Source organism: Macrotis lagotis, chromosome 1 (assembly GCF_037893015.1).
Source record: "Macrotis lagotis isolate mMagLag1 chromosome 1, bilby.v1.9.chrom.fasta, whole genome shotgun sequence".
NCBI classification, from domain to species: domain Eukaryota; kingdom Metazoa; phylum Chordata; class Mammalia; order Peramelemorphia; family Peramelidae; genus Macrotis; species Macrotis lagotis.
Genome location: NC_133658.1, coordinates 859,861,258 through 859,878,604, shown reverse-complemented (window position 1 = coordinate 859,878,604; position 17,347 = coordinate 859,861,258). Strand labels below are relative to the sequence as shown.

Genomic DNA, 17,347 nt, shown 5'->3' with positions numbered 1-17,347 from the left:
CATGGGGCAGCTAGGTGGCACAGTGGATAAAACACCAGCCCTGAAGTCAGGAGTACCTGGGTTCAAATCCAGTCTCAGACACTTATTACCTAGCTGTGTGGCCTTGGGCAAGCCATTTAACCCCATTTGCCTTGCAAAAAAACCTAAAAACAAAAACAAAAACAAAATTTCCATGCTGTTGTATTGGAATTCATTACTAGGAGCAAAACCTAAAAAGACCAATAATAAAAAGAATGGTGCCAGAAACAACTAAATTCAGATTAGTATGAATAAAATATCACATTATTATAATTCTTATTGGATATTTCTATTGAGTTAGAACCAATTCCCATACAATAATATAATTTAGTATAGTCCTCCTTCTCTTCTTCTTCTGCTTCCTCCCCTTCATTACTCTCCAAAATATTTTTATAGACATACTTTCTATAATAGTAAATAATTGTAAATAAAGTAGATGCTCTTAGATTAGCTAAAGGAAATGTGGGATAGGAATCCAATGGAAAATTAAGAGCATACAACTGTCTACTAACAATGTGAGAAATATGGTAAAAATGATATGATATAACACAGAATAAAGGTATGCAAAATCCAGGATATTACTATACTCTCACAGCATCCCCAGAATTTAAGAGTTAAATGGACATCTCTGAGTTCAAATCCTTCAAGGAGAGAGAGTCTTCCATTTCCCACAACAATCCATTTCACTTGTTTGGAAGTTTTTTCTAACATTCAGATATAAATTTGGTTCACTGTTACTTTCATCCATTGCTATAAATTCTGTCCTTTAGGGACTAACAAAATAATACTAAAAATAACAGAAACACCAAATTGAATGCTGTGAAATCACATTAAAATCTTTTGTTCAGTTGGTGGAGCTGTGGAGTGGTAGAAATATTCTGGAAAGACACTTAGAATTTTGCTGTAGAAATTACTAAAACATATATCATACCTAGAAATTCTCATGCTAGCAAATATCCCAAATGAAGTTAGAGAGAGGAAGGTGTTAAATATATCAAATATGTATATCAAATTGGCCAATATGACCAGAAAGGATAATGATCCATGTTGGAGGGGATGTGGAAAACATGTATGATGAAGAACATGCTTTTGCTGCAAAATTGTTTCATTTTCTCTCTCTCTCTCTCTCTCTCTCTCTCTCTCTCTAGACAGGCTAAAATGCACATACTTCATATTTCCATTTCTTAGAACATTTCAAGTCTGAGCTCAGGTGTTGCCTCCTCTGAGAACAATTGCCTAATACTTCTACTATTATGCTTTCTATTCATAATGATGTTTTTTAAAAAAATGAAGCCTACTCTGTTTTAACCCAAAACAAAGAAAAAAAAATCAAACATGATAAATAACTTTTTTAAAGGCCAAAATACATCAAAATACTTACAAGATTATTTTTTTTAATAGTAGCAAAGTACTGAAACCAAAGTAAAGCCCACTGACTAGGAAATGGCTAAACCAATGGGAGTCTATGAATACAATGGAATAGTAGTACACTATTAAAAGTGATGAATATGAAGAATACTGAAAGCATCAACAGAAATATAAATATAAAAAAATAAGTAGAAACAGTAAAACAATATGCTAAATTACAACAATGTACATCATGCCCAAGCTTGATACACAGGAAGAGACAGGAATATACCTTCTCCCTTCCTCAATGTTTTAGGGAATTATGAATTTAGAATACTGAAAATACAATCAAACTAAAGCAATGCATTGGTTAGTTCTGATGAAATACTTTTACCCCCCCCCCCCTTCATTTTCATATTCTTTGTTACAGGGAACGGCATACCAGGTTGCAGACGCAGAGGGTGAGTTATATATAGAAATGAAAACAGTAAAAATGAATTTAAAATTTTGAAAAAAGTGAAATATAAAAAATGAACAAAAATAGAAAATACAGTTTACTATAGATATTGTTGCTTTAGTAATAAAGGAATCTATACACATATGCCCAGATTTCACATTTCATTTTTTTACATAGTTCAATGAAACTGTAATTCAAATACTGTCTTGATGATAAATAAAATGCTTCATATATAAAGTTCAGATATTTTGTATTTTTAAGGACATGGGATGAATCTACGTAGTTAAATGAATGAAAATCATACAAAACTTCACTATCACAGCTATAACTTAATGTGAATTTGAAAAAAATGTCATTAAATGTATACTCTGCTCAAAACCCTGTAAGTGAGTATCCATCAACTGGGGAATGACTGAATAAATTAAAATCTATGAATGCAACGGATCACTGAAACATAGGTAGACCCTATTGGGCCATTATTGTTTGGTGAGTTCAAAACCCTAATTTTAGAAAAAAGAGAAACTGGAAGCACAAATGTAAACCTACTTGCCTAAATCCATGTAAGAACCTAAACAGCAGATATAAGATTTGAAACTGAGTGTGCTGGAGCAAATAGGTGGCACAGTGGATAGAGCACCAGCCCTGGAGAGGACCTGAGGACCTGAGTTCAAATATGACCTCAGATACTTAATAATGGCCTAGCTGTGTGACCTTAGGCAAGTCACTTAACCCCATCCATTACAGCTGTCTTAAACTAAGGACTGATGATGATGATGATGATGATGAGACACTATCAGGGAAGTGATGTCCTGACAAACACTAGAACTGAATCTGAGTAAGGGAGTGTGCTGTGCTAAGTCACTGGCCTCACTTTCTCCTCTAGAGCCATCTGGGTCCAGTGGTCAGATATGGATCAGGATGACTGCAGATGGCCATGGATGACTTGCCCAGGGTCACACAGCTAGTGTCTGAGTTGGGATTTGAACTCAGATCTTCCTGACTTCAGGGCCATTGGTGCCTATGCTATTTGTGCCATCTAGATACTCCAAGACTGAGATAATCCAGGATAGATAAAAAGTATAAGGAATGAAGAGAAACAGAGGAAGATATATTACTATAATTGAAACAGAGTGATGTGCGTAGATTCAGTATAAAAGAATACATATTAATTTGACTGTTTTGGCAAGTCATGAGCCCAAGTCAAGTGAGTACTATTTCCAGCTCTTAACATGAATTAGCCCTGTGAATGAGGGCCACTCACAAAATCACTTCAAATATTCCATTTCCTCCTCACTTGTCACTTAAAGACATACAGACTAGAAAGGAAAACAGATTGCATACCCACATACCCCACTGAAGACTTGATTGTATCCACTGAGCAAAAAATGAAGTTTCCTATCAAATAGCACATATATTCTTTAAAAAAGCCTGGAACTACTCCATGTTTTTACAATGCTTCATAGCTGCTATGAATCAGTTCAGAGCTTAGAGTTCGCCATTTGCATGCAGGTTTGGTGGAAAGGCCATTGGCTGCCTGACAGTTCTCTTAAGTGGATGTGCTACTGGAGATCACCTTAGGGTGGAAGTGCTCTCAGTAAATATTTAAGAAAGATAGGATGGCAGTGAAAAACAATAAATGTATCAATGTTTTCATTTATTTAAAAATACTCATCATTTGCAAATCTCAGGTATGTAAGGCATTCTAAATTAAACAAAATGCCTTTTTCCTCTAACATCCATGAAATTTCACTGTTTTTTTAAAAGTATATAACCACAGAACTATATTTAATGGGAATAGTTAAAATATTTATAAGATTTTTATCTAAATGAAAATTATTATGAGTTTGCAGAGGTGAGGGTAATTACAAATATCGAAAAATGTATATGACAGATTTCTTATATTGCACAGATGTATGTTATCAAATTTTTTTCTCTTCTTTCTCTTTTTCCTTAAAACAAAACAAAAAAACCTATGATAGCTATTTGGGAATAGAACAGATTCAGGGGTTGAGGGTAAATAACATCAATATAAGTTTACCTAAAAGAGTACTATAGTTCTGCTTGAAGGGGAACTAATTATCCGATTTTCTAAGACATGTATAAGTAGAAAATACTAAAGAAGGAAAGACAAAGCAATATAACTTACACATGCAACTCCTACGACCTGGGATGCTATGACATAAATAGTACATATACAAGATCTGATGTTTGCCCTTCATTCTCGAAGAAGACCACAACATCAGGGAGGTGATGTCATGAAAAGAATATGAATTAGATTTGAGTGAGGGGGGGGCTATGCTACATCACCAGTCTCACTTTCTCCTCCAGAGCATCTGGGTACAATGGCCAGATATGAATCAGGATGACTGGAGATGGATCTGGATGCGAGACAATCAGGGTTAAGTGACTTGCTCAAGGTCACACAGCTAAGAAGTGGCAAGTGGATGGATTTGAACTACTATCCTCCTGACTCCAAGACCAGTGCTCTATCTAGCTACAGAAATTTAAGAGAACTTTGGAGAGTTTGGAGTACTGCCTCACTTTATAGAGGAGAAAAGTAAGGTCTAGAAAAGGGAAGTAATGGAGCTAGGGAAGGAGAGAGCCAATCTGTTACTGATAGTAGGTATTAATGGACATTTTTGGCTATGAACATGTATAATGAAGAACATGTTTTTGCTGCAAAATTGTTTCATTTTCTAGGAAGCGTCACACAGGCACAAACATCTATGATGTATTTGAAATCTAGATGTAATCTGTTTAGGTATTTTAATGGGATAAGATTTAAAAATCCTGACAACTTCTGTGATCAAGAGATAGAGAACTTGGAATGGGAAACCCGACCTCTCATGGACTGTATTATTATTATTCTGTATTACGCTTTTCTGTAAAACGATATCCTTTTGAATTTACCCAATAAGACAAATTCTGTCTTTGGGTATTCAGGCTCTTACTGATGTACCTGCTGCTGCCCTTGCTGAGTCTGCTGAGTGGTCTGCTGGTTAGCTGAATTACTGGCGGCGGCAGCGGCGGCGGCTTGCTGTTGGAAAAGGCTGGCAGGGTAGACTCCCCAGGGAGTAACTCCATAGTACTGATGAGGGACCACCGCAGGGCCTGACATGGCAGAGAAAAGGAGATGAAGACTGAATTAGGAAGAACACTCACAATGAGGCATCACGAGCAGGACACGCTGAACAATTCAGACAGGAAAATCCATCATCTAAGTGAGATCCAAAAATCATCCCAACTCAACTGCTGCCCCGTTATCAGAAGGGCTTTCACTTCTGCATGGACAGACAGCTCATGGCACCTCCAGGTTCCTCATGGCCTCTAAGGTTCTATGACCTCTTTTTTCTTAAAAGCAGAAAGGAGGATGTGATAAGAACAGGTCATTTGTATCATTCTAAAAGAATCTATTAAAAACATGTACTAACTGTGCAGCACTAATAATGTTTTTCATCTCTATCTACCAAGTGCCAAGGAAACAAGGAAAGACAGAAATATAGCCTCTGTTCTCAAGAAGCAAGAATTTTGATGGGAGACAAGGTGCCATGTGATACAGATAGCATCCAGAGTAGGCAGTGCCACAAACACCATCCTAATGAAGGAGGGAAGAGAAGGGAGGCCAAGGTTCACCAAGCAGCTACAAGGAGATGAGTAAAATTCTTGACCAAATTTCTTGGTGAGGCCATGACAGCAAAGACTGGACCCAGGCCCTGGGCGAAGTACTGAGTGAAACAAAGAAAGACTCAAGGCAGGCTTACATCCCAAAAAGCTCAGTCTAATAAGGCAAGCCACAAGGCAAAGATGGTGAAACAAATCTAGAATACAGGACAAAACGGGGATGATCGACAAAAGGATTGAACCAAACTAGGGGAAATGGGGAAAGGCTTCCTCTAGAAGACTGGACCTTAGCAGGCCTTGAAAAACAAGAGGAATCAGAGACTGAATCATCTTCCAGATAAAGAAACAAGAGAAATTCAGGCATGGGAACTCTGATCTGAGGCAGTGATCGACCTATCTTTTTAAAACAAAAACCAAATCATTTTCAAGATTCCTAAATCTTTTTTCTTTCTTTTTTTTCAACTACTTCCCCTGAAATTCTTGAAGTTTGGCTCTTCCAGATGAATTACATTTTTACATTATTATCTCTCTCTCTCTCTCTCTCTCAGGTAATTTGTTCAGGGTCACAAAGCTTGTAAGTGTTAAGTGTCTAAGGCCAATTCTGAACTCTAGCCCTTGTGACTCCAGGGCCAGAGCTCTGTTCACTTGTGCCACCTAGCTGCCTCTTGTTAATATGTCTTTCAGTTCAAAAAAATATCCTTTTATAGTTTGATTCTACAGCACTTCTGTCTTCTAATTGGATTCATGTGTTCAATAGGTATCTCTTGGTAGACTCAAAGATGTTTTGTACTATCTGTATTTCTATACTGAATGCAATTTCTCTTTCATTCTCATCCAGTGAAGTTTTGTTATACATATATATTTACAACTCTGCAAAGTTTATTATTTCTACTCATTTTAATTGACTCTAGTATTCCATGTAAATCATGTATCTGCAAAATCATAATTTTACTTCTTTGCATATGCTCATCTCTAGGATTTAAATTTCTTATTATTGCAGTTACCCTATCTTCCATTATGATAATGAGCATCCTTGAATTAGGTATCCATGATCTTAAAGGAATGGCTTATACACACACACACACACACACACACACACACATATTGTTTGCTCTTACTGTTATGACACTGTTTTCTGTATTAAGGAAAAATCCATGTGTTTCTAATCATTCCATTAACAAAAAAAGATGCTGGAGTTTGTCAAAAAACCATTTTCAGCAGTTACTGATGTAATGAATTTTTCCTTATTTACCTTATTCATCTTATGGATAATAAAGTCCTCCTTATAGTGAAACAATGCTGAATTCCTGCTCTAAGACCATCAGTTTCATCAAATATAATCTGATACATTATCATAACTGGAATTCTGATCTATAGTTTTCTTAATATTGTCTCTGATTAAGGTATCAGAACCAAATGTGGCTCATAGAAAAAGACAAGGACCTGTTTTTTACAATTTTTGAAAACAAATAATACAAATACTAGAATAATTCTTTGAATATTGGATAAAATTTACATGTAAATCCTGGCTCATAAGGTATTTCTTTGTAAAGTATTTTATGACTTGGTCAATCACATTTTTTTTTTGCAAGGCAAATGGGGTTAAGTGGCTTGCCCAAGGCCACACAGCTAGGTAATTAAGTGTCTGAGACCAGATTTGAACCCAGGTACTCCTGACTCCAAGGCCGGTGCTTTATCCACTACACCACCTAGCTGCCCCCAATTACATTTTTAATATTGGGTTTTTTAAAATATTCAATTGCTTTTGTTAATATGGATATTTTATAATTTAAAAGCATTCCTTCATGACATCTAATTCTGACAATTTCCTTTAATTCACTTTGAATGGTTAGTAATTTACCTTTTACATTTTAATATAAAAATTTTGATTTTCCTCTTTTTTAAAAAATGTTTAAATCAGAATACTTCTAATTAGGTTTTATCTTTTAAGAGATCTAGTTTCATTAATCAATTACCTTTTAATCCCCTGACTTTTAGGAATTCTATTTTGTTTGGTTGAAGCATTTGTGATTTGTCACTGTTCTACATTAATTTCCTGTCAATTCGATTATTATTTCTTTTGTTAAATATATTATTTATTTATCTTAGGCAATGGGGTTAAATGACTTGCCCAAGGTCACACAGCTAGGCAATTATTAGGTGTTTAAGGTCACATTTGAACTCAAGTGCTCCTGATTCCAAGGAAGGTGCTATAGCCACAGCACCACCTAGATGCCCCCTTCTTTCTTTTTAATGATGAAAAGTATAGAGAACAAAAATCTGCCCAGAAAACAAACTTAGTTTTATTGAAATTTAAACAAATTAGCATTTAGGTACAACCAAAATTTTGGTATGTTGTCTTAAAATATCTCTTTTTGCTCTATTTTTTCTTTGATACAATAATTCTTCATGATTATTCAGTCCGTAACTAAATTTTAGGTATTTGTTTAAAGGCTTTTTTGTGAATATAAATTGTATAGCATTGGGATTAGTAATAATGAGTTTAGTATATCTGCTTTTCTGTATTTTTTGGTGAGATAAATCACCATTGTCTGTAAAGGCATCATTCCTAGGCATGAATTAAGTAGTTCCCTTCTGTTGCCAATTCAGTGATGAAGATCTATTATTTGTAATTTCTTGGGAGTTTGAATCAGATCATTAAATTCATTTTTGCTTATCTTCTCTTTAGATTTTTCTAGACTTAAGAGTTACAAAAAGGTGTCCTGCTATTTCAGTTTTATTCTTTTGTACTGGCAATTTAATTAACTTTCCCTTTAATTATTTAGATGGATGCAACTAGAACTAAGTGTATACTCTATATCTATAAGTTACTACTATTGATTCTTGATGGTACCTTTATATCATATCATATTCACTGTACCACTATTTTTTTTGACAATTTTTCTATTTGGTTAAATTATGACTTTCTAGTTGATTCTAGTATTCTCTGTATAAATCAACAAATCACCTGCAAAAAAAAAAAAGATTATTTCTTCTTTACCTATACTTATCTACCATGAATTTGCTTTCCTCTCTTACTGCTCAAGCCAATATGTCTTGCACTATGTTAAAAAGCAGTGGTGAGAGCAACTAGGTAACACAGTGGATAGAGCACCAGCCCTGGAGTCAGGAGTACCTAAGTTCAAATCTGGCCTCAGACACTTAATAATTACCTAGCTGTGTGGTCTTGGGAAAGCCACTTAACCCCATTGCCTATCAAACACTAAAAGCAGTGGTGATAATGGACATTCTTGAATTTAAGTGAAGCATATACCTAAGTTTGCTTCAGTCACTCATTTTAACTCTAGGGCATCTTTATGTTTCAGTCCATTTTATTTCTTGGGTACCTTAATGTTTTTAGTTTCTTACAAACACTACATTGTTAGACACAATGTTAAACAATGTTAAACACTAGACAGTGTTTTCTATTCTACTCAGCAGTTCTCTCTTCTATTTTATAGGGGAATGCATTAAATTTATAATCAAGGTTAGGACTTTTTCATTCCCCTTCATCTTTTCCCCCTTGAACTTTTTGGTCTCTTTAGTCCCAAGCCAAAAAAAAAAAGGCAGAAAAAGAGAGGATTAGCTAAATTTGTGTAATTTATAAATAAAGAGGTCAGTCCTAATTCCATTCTTCATCTTGTCTTCTTGATTCATTAGTGATGATAGGGTTTTTCTTTTCATCTCTCCCAGGAACTCTTTCTCCTGATTTAGAATCTGATGTGCTTATAAACTGAGTTGTCAGGAAAGCTTGGAGACAGAGGTGAGAAAAGGAGAGCATTCAGGATACAAGAGTGAGGCAGTTAAGAGGCATATAGTCAAAAGGAGTATCATCTGAATGGAAAAGCATGTAGTCTAGTGATTCTAGATCCTACTACATGGAAGAAAAGTAAAGTGTAAAGAGACTGGAGAGATAGGAAGGGTAAAGTATGTGAAGGAATTTAAATGAATAGGAGCATGAAATAATCCAAACTGAGATTTAGAAAGACATTTTGGCAGCTGAATGGAGGATAGATTGAAGTGAAAAGACATGATGCAGGAAGATAAACTGAATGGCTACTGTAATAGTCCAAGTGAGAGATGATGAAGGCCTGGACCAATATAATAGCTATATGAATGAAAAGAAATAGACTTATAATGGAGATGTTGTGAAAGTAGAAATGATGAGATTGTATACAGATTGAATATGTGGTATAAATTTAAGTGAAAAGTGTGTGTGTGTGTATATATATATATATATATATATATATATATATATATATATATGCATATATATGTTCAATTTTGAACATTACAAATTTTAAGATGTCTGAGGGGCCCCCAACTGGAGATTCCAAATATAAAGTTGAAGATGTCACCTGCGAGCCCCAGAGAGAAGGTAGAGATAAATAAATAGATTTAAGAATCATCCATTTAGAGATGATAACTGCAGCTCTGGGAGCTGAAAAGAATGACAAGTGGAACAATATATACAGAGATGAAGGCCTGGGTTAGGACACTGCATGAAATCCATGTTTAGTATGTTTGATCAAGTGACAGAAAAAACATACTAAGTGAAGGAGGACAAACAGGAGAGAATAAAGATAGAAAAAATAAGGATGGTTTTCTAGGAAAAGAGTGATCAAAAATGTTCAAGACAAACAAAAGTTAAGAAAGATGAGGACTAAGAAAAGTCCATTAGATGTGGCCATTAAAAGATCACCAGTAATTCTAGAAAGAGCACTTTCAGTTAAATGATGAGGTTGGAAGCTAGACTGAGTTTTTTTTTTTAAAAAAACATAGAACTAGAAACTAAGGGAAATCTATCAATGGAAGAAAAGATGAACAAATTTAAGTGTATGATTATTATAAGGCAATACTTTATTCCATAATGAATAATGAAAAATGTTCTCAGTTAAACATAGGAAGATATGTATCAAATGATATTGAGTGAAATAAGAACAAGAACAGAGTTGAATATAAAACAACATAAAAGATTTTTAAAGAATGAGTGACTACATTTCCAGAGGACTCATAATAAAAGGTTCTCAGAATGCAGAATGAGGCCTATAGTTTGTGCATGGCTAACACAGGAATTTCTTTTACATGACCAAGTCTGTTGATTTTAAAAGCCGCATCCCCTTTTCTTTTGCAAGAGGGAAATCTTAATTTTTTAATGAAATTTTTAAATTAAAAAATAATTTAAAAAATAAGGCAGGGAATCAATATTGCTAGTTCAGACAGCTTTCTGAAGTTTAGCCCAGAAAGAAAAGAGAAATATAGTAAAGAAAGATACATATAAGGTAGTGACTAGTTTTTTGTTTTTTCTGTTTTTTATTTTAAAGGATGAAAGGAGGCATGGGTTGTTTTTAGTGCATCATAAAAGGAGTCAGTTAAAGGTAGAAATTGAGGAATAAAGAAACAAATGGGGATAAATTGGGGGGGGGGAGATGGTCATAAGAAGATTTGCCTTGTCAAGCAAAATGTGTGATCATTATAGTTTTCAAAGAACTTTCTTCATATCATTTCCACAACCTTATGAGGGAGAGGGAGATCATTATAGATATAAAATGGCCTCAAAAAAGTAAAACAATTTGCTAGTTGAAGCAAATTTATCTATGAGCTTCTGAAAAGCAAAAACAAATTCTACTCTTGCTTTGTCTAACATTAGAATCTTGCTTTGTCTAACATTAGAAGAGGAAGGCAATTTGCTTGAATACTGCAGGGAGTTGAGACTTTTTTTTTTAATTTTAACTTTATTTTAAAATGTGTAAAAAAAAAAAAAAAAGAGTGCTTCTTGGATGAGTGAGTCTCTCACATTTGACCTAAAGCCATTCCCAATTTAAGTAACAGAGAAGGGAAGATCAGACTAGATGGTCCAATCCAAAACAATGCTGGAGGAGCTTTGTGGCTTCCAATATGATTTTCCTTAATGGCAGGGGGACAAGATGAACCACTGAAGGCAGGAAAAAAAGCACACACAAGAAAGACCCTCAGTTTCCAGCCTGCATCTCTGGGACTGAGCACAGGAATGTAAAATTCTGGAAAGCCACAACATGTTAAGGCTGCAATTCTTGGGCATACAATCAAAGATAAGACAGAATCTATATTTTTCCCCTACTTTGAGTAACTGAATATATACTACGTTACATGAGATATAGGATTAGGTAAAACACACAAGACTACCTCTAAGTTAGGGTACTCTATAATTCCTTCGTAGAATCCAAGGATCATAAAGTATTTCAGCTGGATTTTTACAATAGAGACCATGGATACTGAACTCCTGTGTTATACCACTGGCTCACCTTCATGTATGGAATGCTTGCCCTTTTCTCTATGAGCTCTCAAGTTTTTCCTGATTTCCTTCAAGACTCTAATCAAACTGCACTTTTGCAAGGGGACTTTTCCCTAGGCCTCCTACTCTCTTCACTCTCCACAAGTGACTTAGCTCTGAGAGTTTAAAAGGTATTTTATAAGGTAAACAACATATTGCACAGAACTATTCTCATAGTTATGTTGTCTCCTCCATCAAATTATGTTCTCGAAAGGAGGAATTGTGTCTTTGCAATATTTCAGATTCCTAATGCTGGGCACATTATAAGCAAGTCATATATATACGCTGACTCACTATATTATATCAATGAAAAAATGGAAGCCAAGAGAAATTAATTTATCTGAGATATAATTATTGACTCTATATAATTAGAAATAATACTGACAATACTTATAAAAATACAACAGCATGGGAAGTTCACAATTTTGTTTGCATGAAGAAAAATAACTTCAAGTATTCAATCTGGCTCAGTTTTTGAGTACATATAGCAAGGTTTTCATCACCAAACTATATTCTCAGTGAGGGCAAGTTTGTCATCATTGCCAGAACTCTGAAATCTGGGAAGCTGCACTTCATCTAAAGTAACGTTTCGGGGCAGCTAGGTGGTGCAGTGAATAGAGCACCAGCCCTGGAGTCAGGAGTACCTGAGTTCAAATCTGGCCTCAGACACTTAATAATTACCTAGCTGTGTGGCCTTGGGCAAGCCACTTAACCCCATTGCCTTGTAAAAAAAAAAAAAAAAAAAAAAGCTAAACTAAAAAAATAAAAATAAAAAATAAAGTAACATTTCTTGGGATATTTGAAAAGCATACTTCTCAATGGATGTGGTTAAAGCAATGAGATCCTGTTCCAACCAACAAGAGTATCCAATCCACTCTATGTTTTCACCTTTCTAATTAGTCAAGCTCGCACTTCAGAAACTAACTAATATTCGATCTTTACTTGCCCCTGGATCAGATTTAGAAGATAAAACTAGCTATGTCTCAAATGGCAAAACACTTGTGAATCTACATTAACATTTCAAATTCCAAAACTATTCAAAACTAAAAGTATAATCTTTCAAATTACCCAAGCTGAAATAAGAAAAAAACACTAATTCTTAGTATCACCCATCAAAAAGTACCAAGCTGTAATACTCTTTTAAATCTTGTCCCTCATATTAAATACATCCACGCAAGCACATTGGACTAAGCTTACACCTGCACTAAGATTTTAGAGACCCTCTGTATTGTACATCAATAGCTCGGAGTAGGCCTTCAGATAGAGGTCATAGATCAACAGGAAGGACCCTGAATCAACAATATGCTAATGACTAATTTCAAAACTCCTTGAAACACTAAGATCTTGGGGACTCAGTAATTTGTAGAATAGACTGAAATGTCCTCATCAAGATAAGGAAGGAGGGAGAACTCATTAAGTACTTACAATGTACCAGACTCAGCACCTACTGAGCAATACTATCTCACTTGATCTTCACAACAATCCTAGAAGAGAGGTGCTCTTATTATGCACAATTTAGATGGGATAAACTGAGGGAAACAGAGGATAATTAACTTCTTCAGGGTCATACATCTAATATGTGTCTGAGACTAGACTGGAACTCAGGTCTAGCTGACTCTAGGCCCAGAGTTCTGTCCACTGTCCCACTGTCTGTATTACTTCTGAAAGAAACAAAAGAAAGTTCTTCTGATTCAGATGTATGACCCTAGACAAAAATAAATTTGCATTCAATTTCACAGTTCATAAGCACCAATTATGAATTATTTCAAGAAACCAACAGAAGATGTCTCTGGAATGCTCAAGATAAGGATAGATAAGGCTATTGTTGGGTGAAGCACATTTATTTTGTCATAATATAATCATTTCAAAGCAGACTTAAAGAAGGAAAAACACTCAAAGAAGTTGTTGTCCAACTCACCTAGAGTAGCTGCTGCAGCCAGTCCTGCTGTATATGGATCCGTCCCGGGAGGTGCGGCACTGATGATGTATGGATTAGGGACAAACGCAGCGGGAGCTAAACCTGCTGAAAACATACCTGTCAGTGAAAACAAACTTGACTAGAGCTGCAGCCCTGCATGAGAGCTCTGCAGGAGCTGGGATGTTAGCCCTGGACTGGAGGAAAAGAGGACAAGGCATTCTGTTGGCTTTACTGGCATCTAGTTGGGTGAAATTTCCCCTTCCTTAAGAAAATATCAGTACAAAGCACTTTACAGACATTTCCAAAATTCAATACATTTACCATAATTTAATCCACCAGATTAAGATTTTCTTAGTATAGGATACCTCCCCAATAAGTGCCAATCTATAAGTGGTTTGTGATGACAAAAGTATGCAGGGATTTGCCTAGAAATCCACAACCTCAGTATGTGTCAGAGGCAGGATTTTCCTTATGCTGAAGCTAGGTCTCCATCCATAAAGATATTTATTAGAAACATGGGTCAAGGGGAGGAAGGGGAAACAAGGAAAGTAAAATAAAGATTTCAGCAAAATTTGAGGCAAAAATAATCAATTAATTGTTTCAATCTGAAGAAAATTTTGATCAATGTTTTCGTAAAAGGGATATGGTATCAGTCAAGGTTAAAAGCTACCAAGACTTTACTCCAAATAAGCCATTTAAGTTTTCTTAAATTATCATCATTTTCACAAAAAGCAGTTTTCAATCTCAATTTGGTGCATTCCATTCTATAAAAGCATAAGAATAAGGCAAATAAAAAGATAGACATTTCTTTTCATCTGATAATTCTTTATATATCATCTAAAATATGGTAACTTTATTTCAATTGAAAAAACACTAAACTTTTTTCTGATCTATTCTACAGAGATAGAAATTAAAAACATGATAGGGACAAAGGGGGGTTTGAGTTTTGGTGAAAACAACAAAAAAGAAAAGAAACTACAATCAGAGTAGGTGGGGTAGATAACAGACACTTTACTTTAGAGGAGGTCAAGGGGCTGCCTATTTTGTTCTGTAAGGCAAAAAAAAAAAAGGGCAGAAAGATCGCACTCCTTCTATCAAAAACAGCTGGGATCAGCCAGTGATTTCTGTTCCATTTAAATCTGGGAATCTAAAAAAAAATGGTGACAGCAATCAAGAATTTAAATTTAGAATAAACATTTCACCCTTCTTAGGTATATGTTCTACAAAATTAGAGCCAGAGGATAATCCTGTAAAGACAGAAAGGATGTGGTGGAACAAGGTGGGACAAATGGAGGCAGCTTCTAAGTTATGCTGTCACAGTCAAATTTATTTTTATTATCAAAACAAAACAATGTACACCTTTAAGAAATACCCAACTATGGCCTCATTATGCTTCAGTAACTCATAAATTTGAAAAAACACAAAACCAAGTACTACCTAAGAACTTCAGAAAGGAACTTAAGTAAGCAAAATGTTGTCAGATGAGATCTAGTCAAAGCAAACTTAATAAGGCTGAAGACATCAGCTAATGTTCAAATCTCTCATTAAATATTTACTTTCCCAAAACACAAGGATGTTATTCAACATCACGTCCATGATTAAGGAAAATCATTATTACTGCATTATAATCTCACTGAGAATAAATGTCTTATAATCTCATTGAGAATAAAGTCTTCAGAGGCAAGTAAAATGGATTTGAATAGTTTAGCCCAAGGGCAATTAGAATTTGGCATTAACTAGGTAGAACTGAGTGAAATAAAATCTTCCTGATGGTGTTTAATTATACCAATCAATCTGCCCATTTCTACCCAGCCTCAGTTGTTGGTGGCCTGAGTAGACAGCCCCCATTATTAGCTGTAGATACCTCCAGCAAAGACGTGTGCTGCCGACACTTACCTATGTGAGGTTGGTGGGCGGCGGCTGCCAGGGCATACTGTTGTTGCTGGGCAGCTGTGAGCTGTTGAACAGCAAGGGCATTCGGTCTTTGGAAGAGCTGAGACAGAAGAAACAGGACATGTTGAAGGAAATAAGGCTGCCCAATGAAAGAATTCTACAAACTCCCTATTAAAGGAAATGTTTACAAAATAGAATTCATTAAGCCTTAAGTGCTAAGTTTGAAATAACAACCTACACAATTCATAGCCTATAATTTGCTGCCCCCTAACCTGCAAGCAAAGGAAAACCTTCCAGACAGGAAATGTTTACCTGTGTTATCTTTCCTTTCTTCCAACCCCCAATGTTCCCATTTGCTTAGCAAACCAAGACTTTCTCTGCAAAGACCAATCATAGCAACAACTCATAGACTTGAAAAATTCCAATGTTTTATCAGCAAAAGAACTTCTGGCCAGTGGTAATAGGAACAGAAAATGGATAAATTTAAGAATAAATTCCCAAGTAACTCAACCCAAATGATGAATTCTTATATATGTCCATTGTGTTCTTCTACACTTCTATATACTTCTATTGCTTTCCAGCTATATACTATGGCTTTTGGGGATAAGGGGGTGTACAACTTTCCTTTACCTATTCTACTCACCCAAGACAAATGATTTTACACAGCAAGTTTTTAAAACTACTAGTTTGAGGCAAAAAACATATGAGGGGCTGGAAATTTAGGCTTGTCTTTATTTGTTAGTAACTTAATGAAATATATTACTTGTATTTATTAATGATCTAATCTATTTCTTTACTACTTAGTAGGAAAGTGAAGGACTATTGTTATATGATAATAAGCTAAATAACTGAAAACTTTTTAAAGACTAATCATGCAAAACTTTAATAACATTACAAAACATGATCAACTTTCATTATGATAATGATACAAAGAGTCAAAAGTCAACATTTATTAACGATTACTATGTACTGGGCACTGTGCTAGAGGCTAGGGATATACAAAGACAAAAAATGAAACAATACTAATTTTCAAGGAGCTTACATTCTACTGAGAAAAACAACACGAACATACATAAGCATAAAAGAATAAATCCATACACAAATTAGTTGATCAGAAGGCATTAGCAATTGGATGGGATCAAGAAAGCTTCCAATGAATGGTGATACATGAACTGTCATAAAAGGGAAAGGTTCTTTGAGACAGGGATGAGAAAGGAAAAGTATTCTAGTAATGGAAGGTCATTGAGGGATAAAAAGGAAATTCAAGATGTGGAGCAGAGAGAAAGCTCTCTGTAGTTTGCCTGGACCATTATGGCAGCCATGTAGCTATGTGGATGAATTGTATGAATAAAGAAAGCAGAGGCAAGGAGAACAAATTAGAAGGCTATTAATAAGCAAAAGAGGTCATTTGAACTAGATGACTGAGTAGAAAGAATGAAACAGATATGAGGGATATAGATGCTACATGGTTAGTGGATAAAAAGAAGAAACAAAGTTAACTGTCAACTTTCAAATATGAGTTAATGGAAGAATAGTGGTATCCCAAATAGAATCAAGAATTTTTGGTGAGTTTGGTTTTTTATTTGTATTTTGGGGGGAAAGGGAAACTAGTTTAAGGGAGAGCATCATTAATTTCCATATTAAGTCATGTTAAAGATGTCTATGGAATAAATGAGGAAAAAAGTCCAGCAGATTTTACTATGAGGTTAGAGTGCATAAGGTCAGGTTTGCAAATCTGGGAGTTATTTGCAGTGATGACTATTGGATTGATGAGTTCACT

The 17,347-nt window shown here is 35.1% G+C and overlaps 1 protein-coding gene and 1 non-coding gene across 14 annotated transcripts in view; both read right to left on the bottom strand.

Annotated features, from left to right (window-relative positions):
• Positions 1-17,347, bottom strand: part of PUM1 (pumilio RNA binding family member 1) — a 163,659-nt gene that overhangs the window by 52,314 nt on the left and 93,998 nt on the right. For 9 of the 13 annotated variants that reach the window (XM_074217887.1, XM_074217886.1, XM_074217875.1 and 6 more), the window contains 3 exons: positions 15,571-15,667; positions 13,675-13,791; positions 4,782-4,933 (listed from right to left, as the gene is read on the bottom strand). In XM_074217887.1, coding sequence (XP_074073988.1) covers positions 4,782-4,933; positions 13,675-13,791; positions 15,571-15,667 — 366 coding nt within the window. The remainder of the gene's footprint in view (positions 1-4,781; positions 4,934-13,674; positions 13,792-15,570; positions 15,668-17,347) is intronic. The other 4 variants (XM_074217878.1, XM_074217883.1, XM_074217879.1 and 1 more) reach the window with 2 other exon arrangements.
• On the bottom strand, positions 12,218-12,303 carry LOC141510671 (small nucleolar RNA SNORD103/SNORD85). The gene has a single exon (XR_012475100.1). It is a non-coding gene; the product is annotated as a small nucleolar RNA SNORD103/SNORD85 (small nucleolar RNA).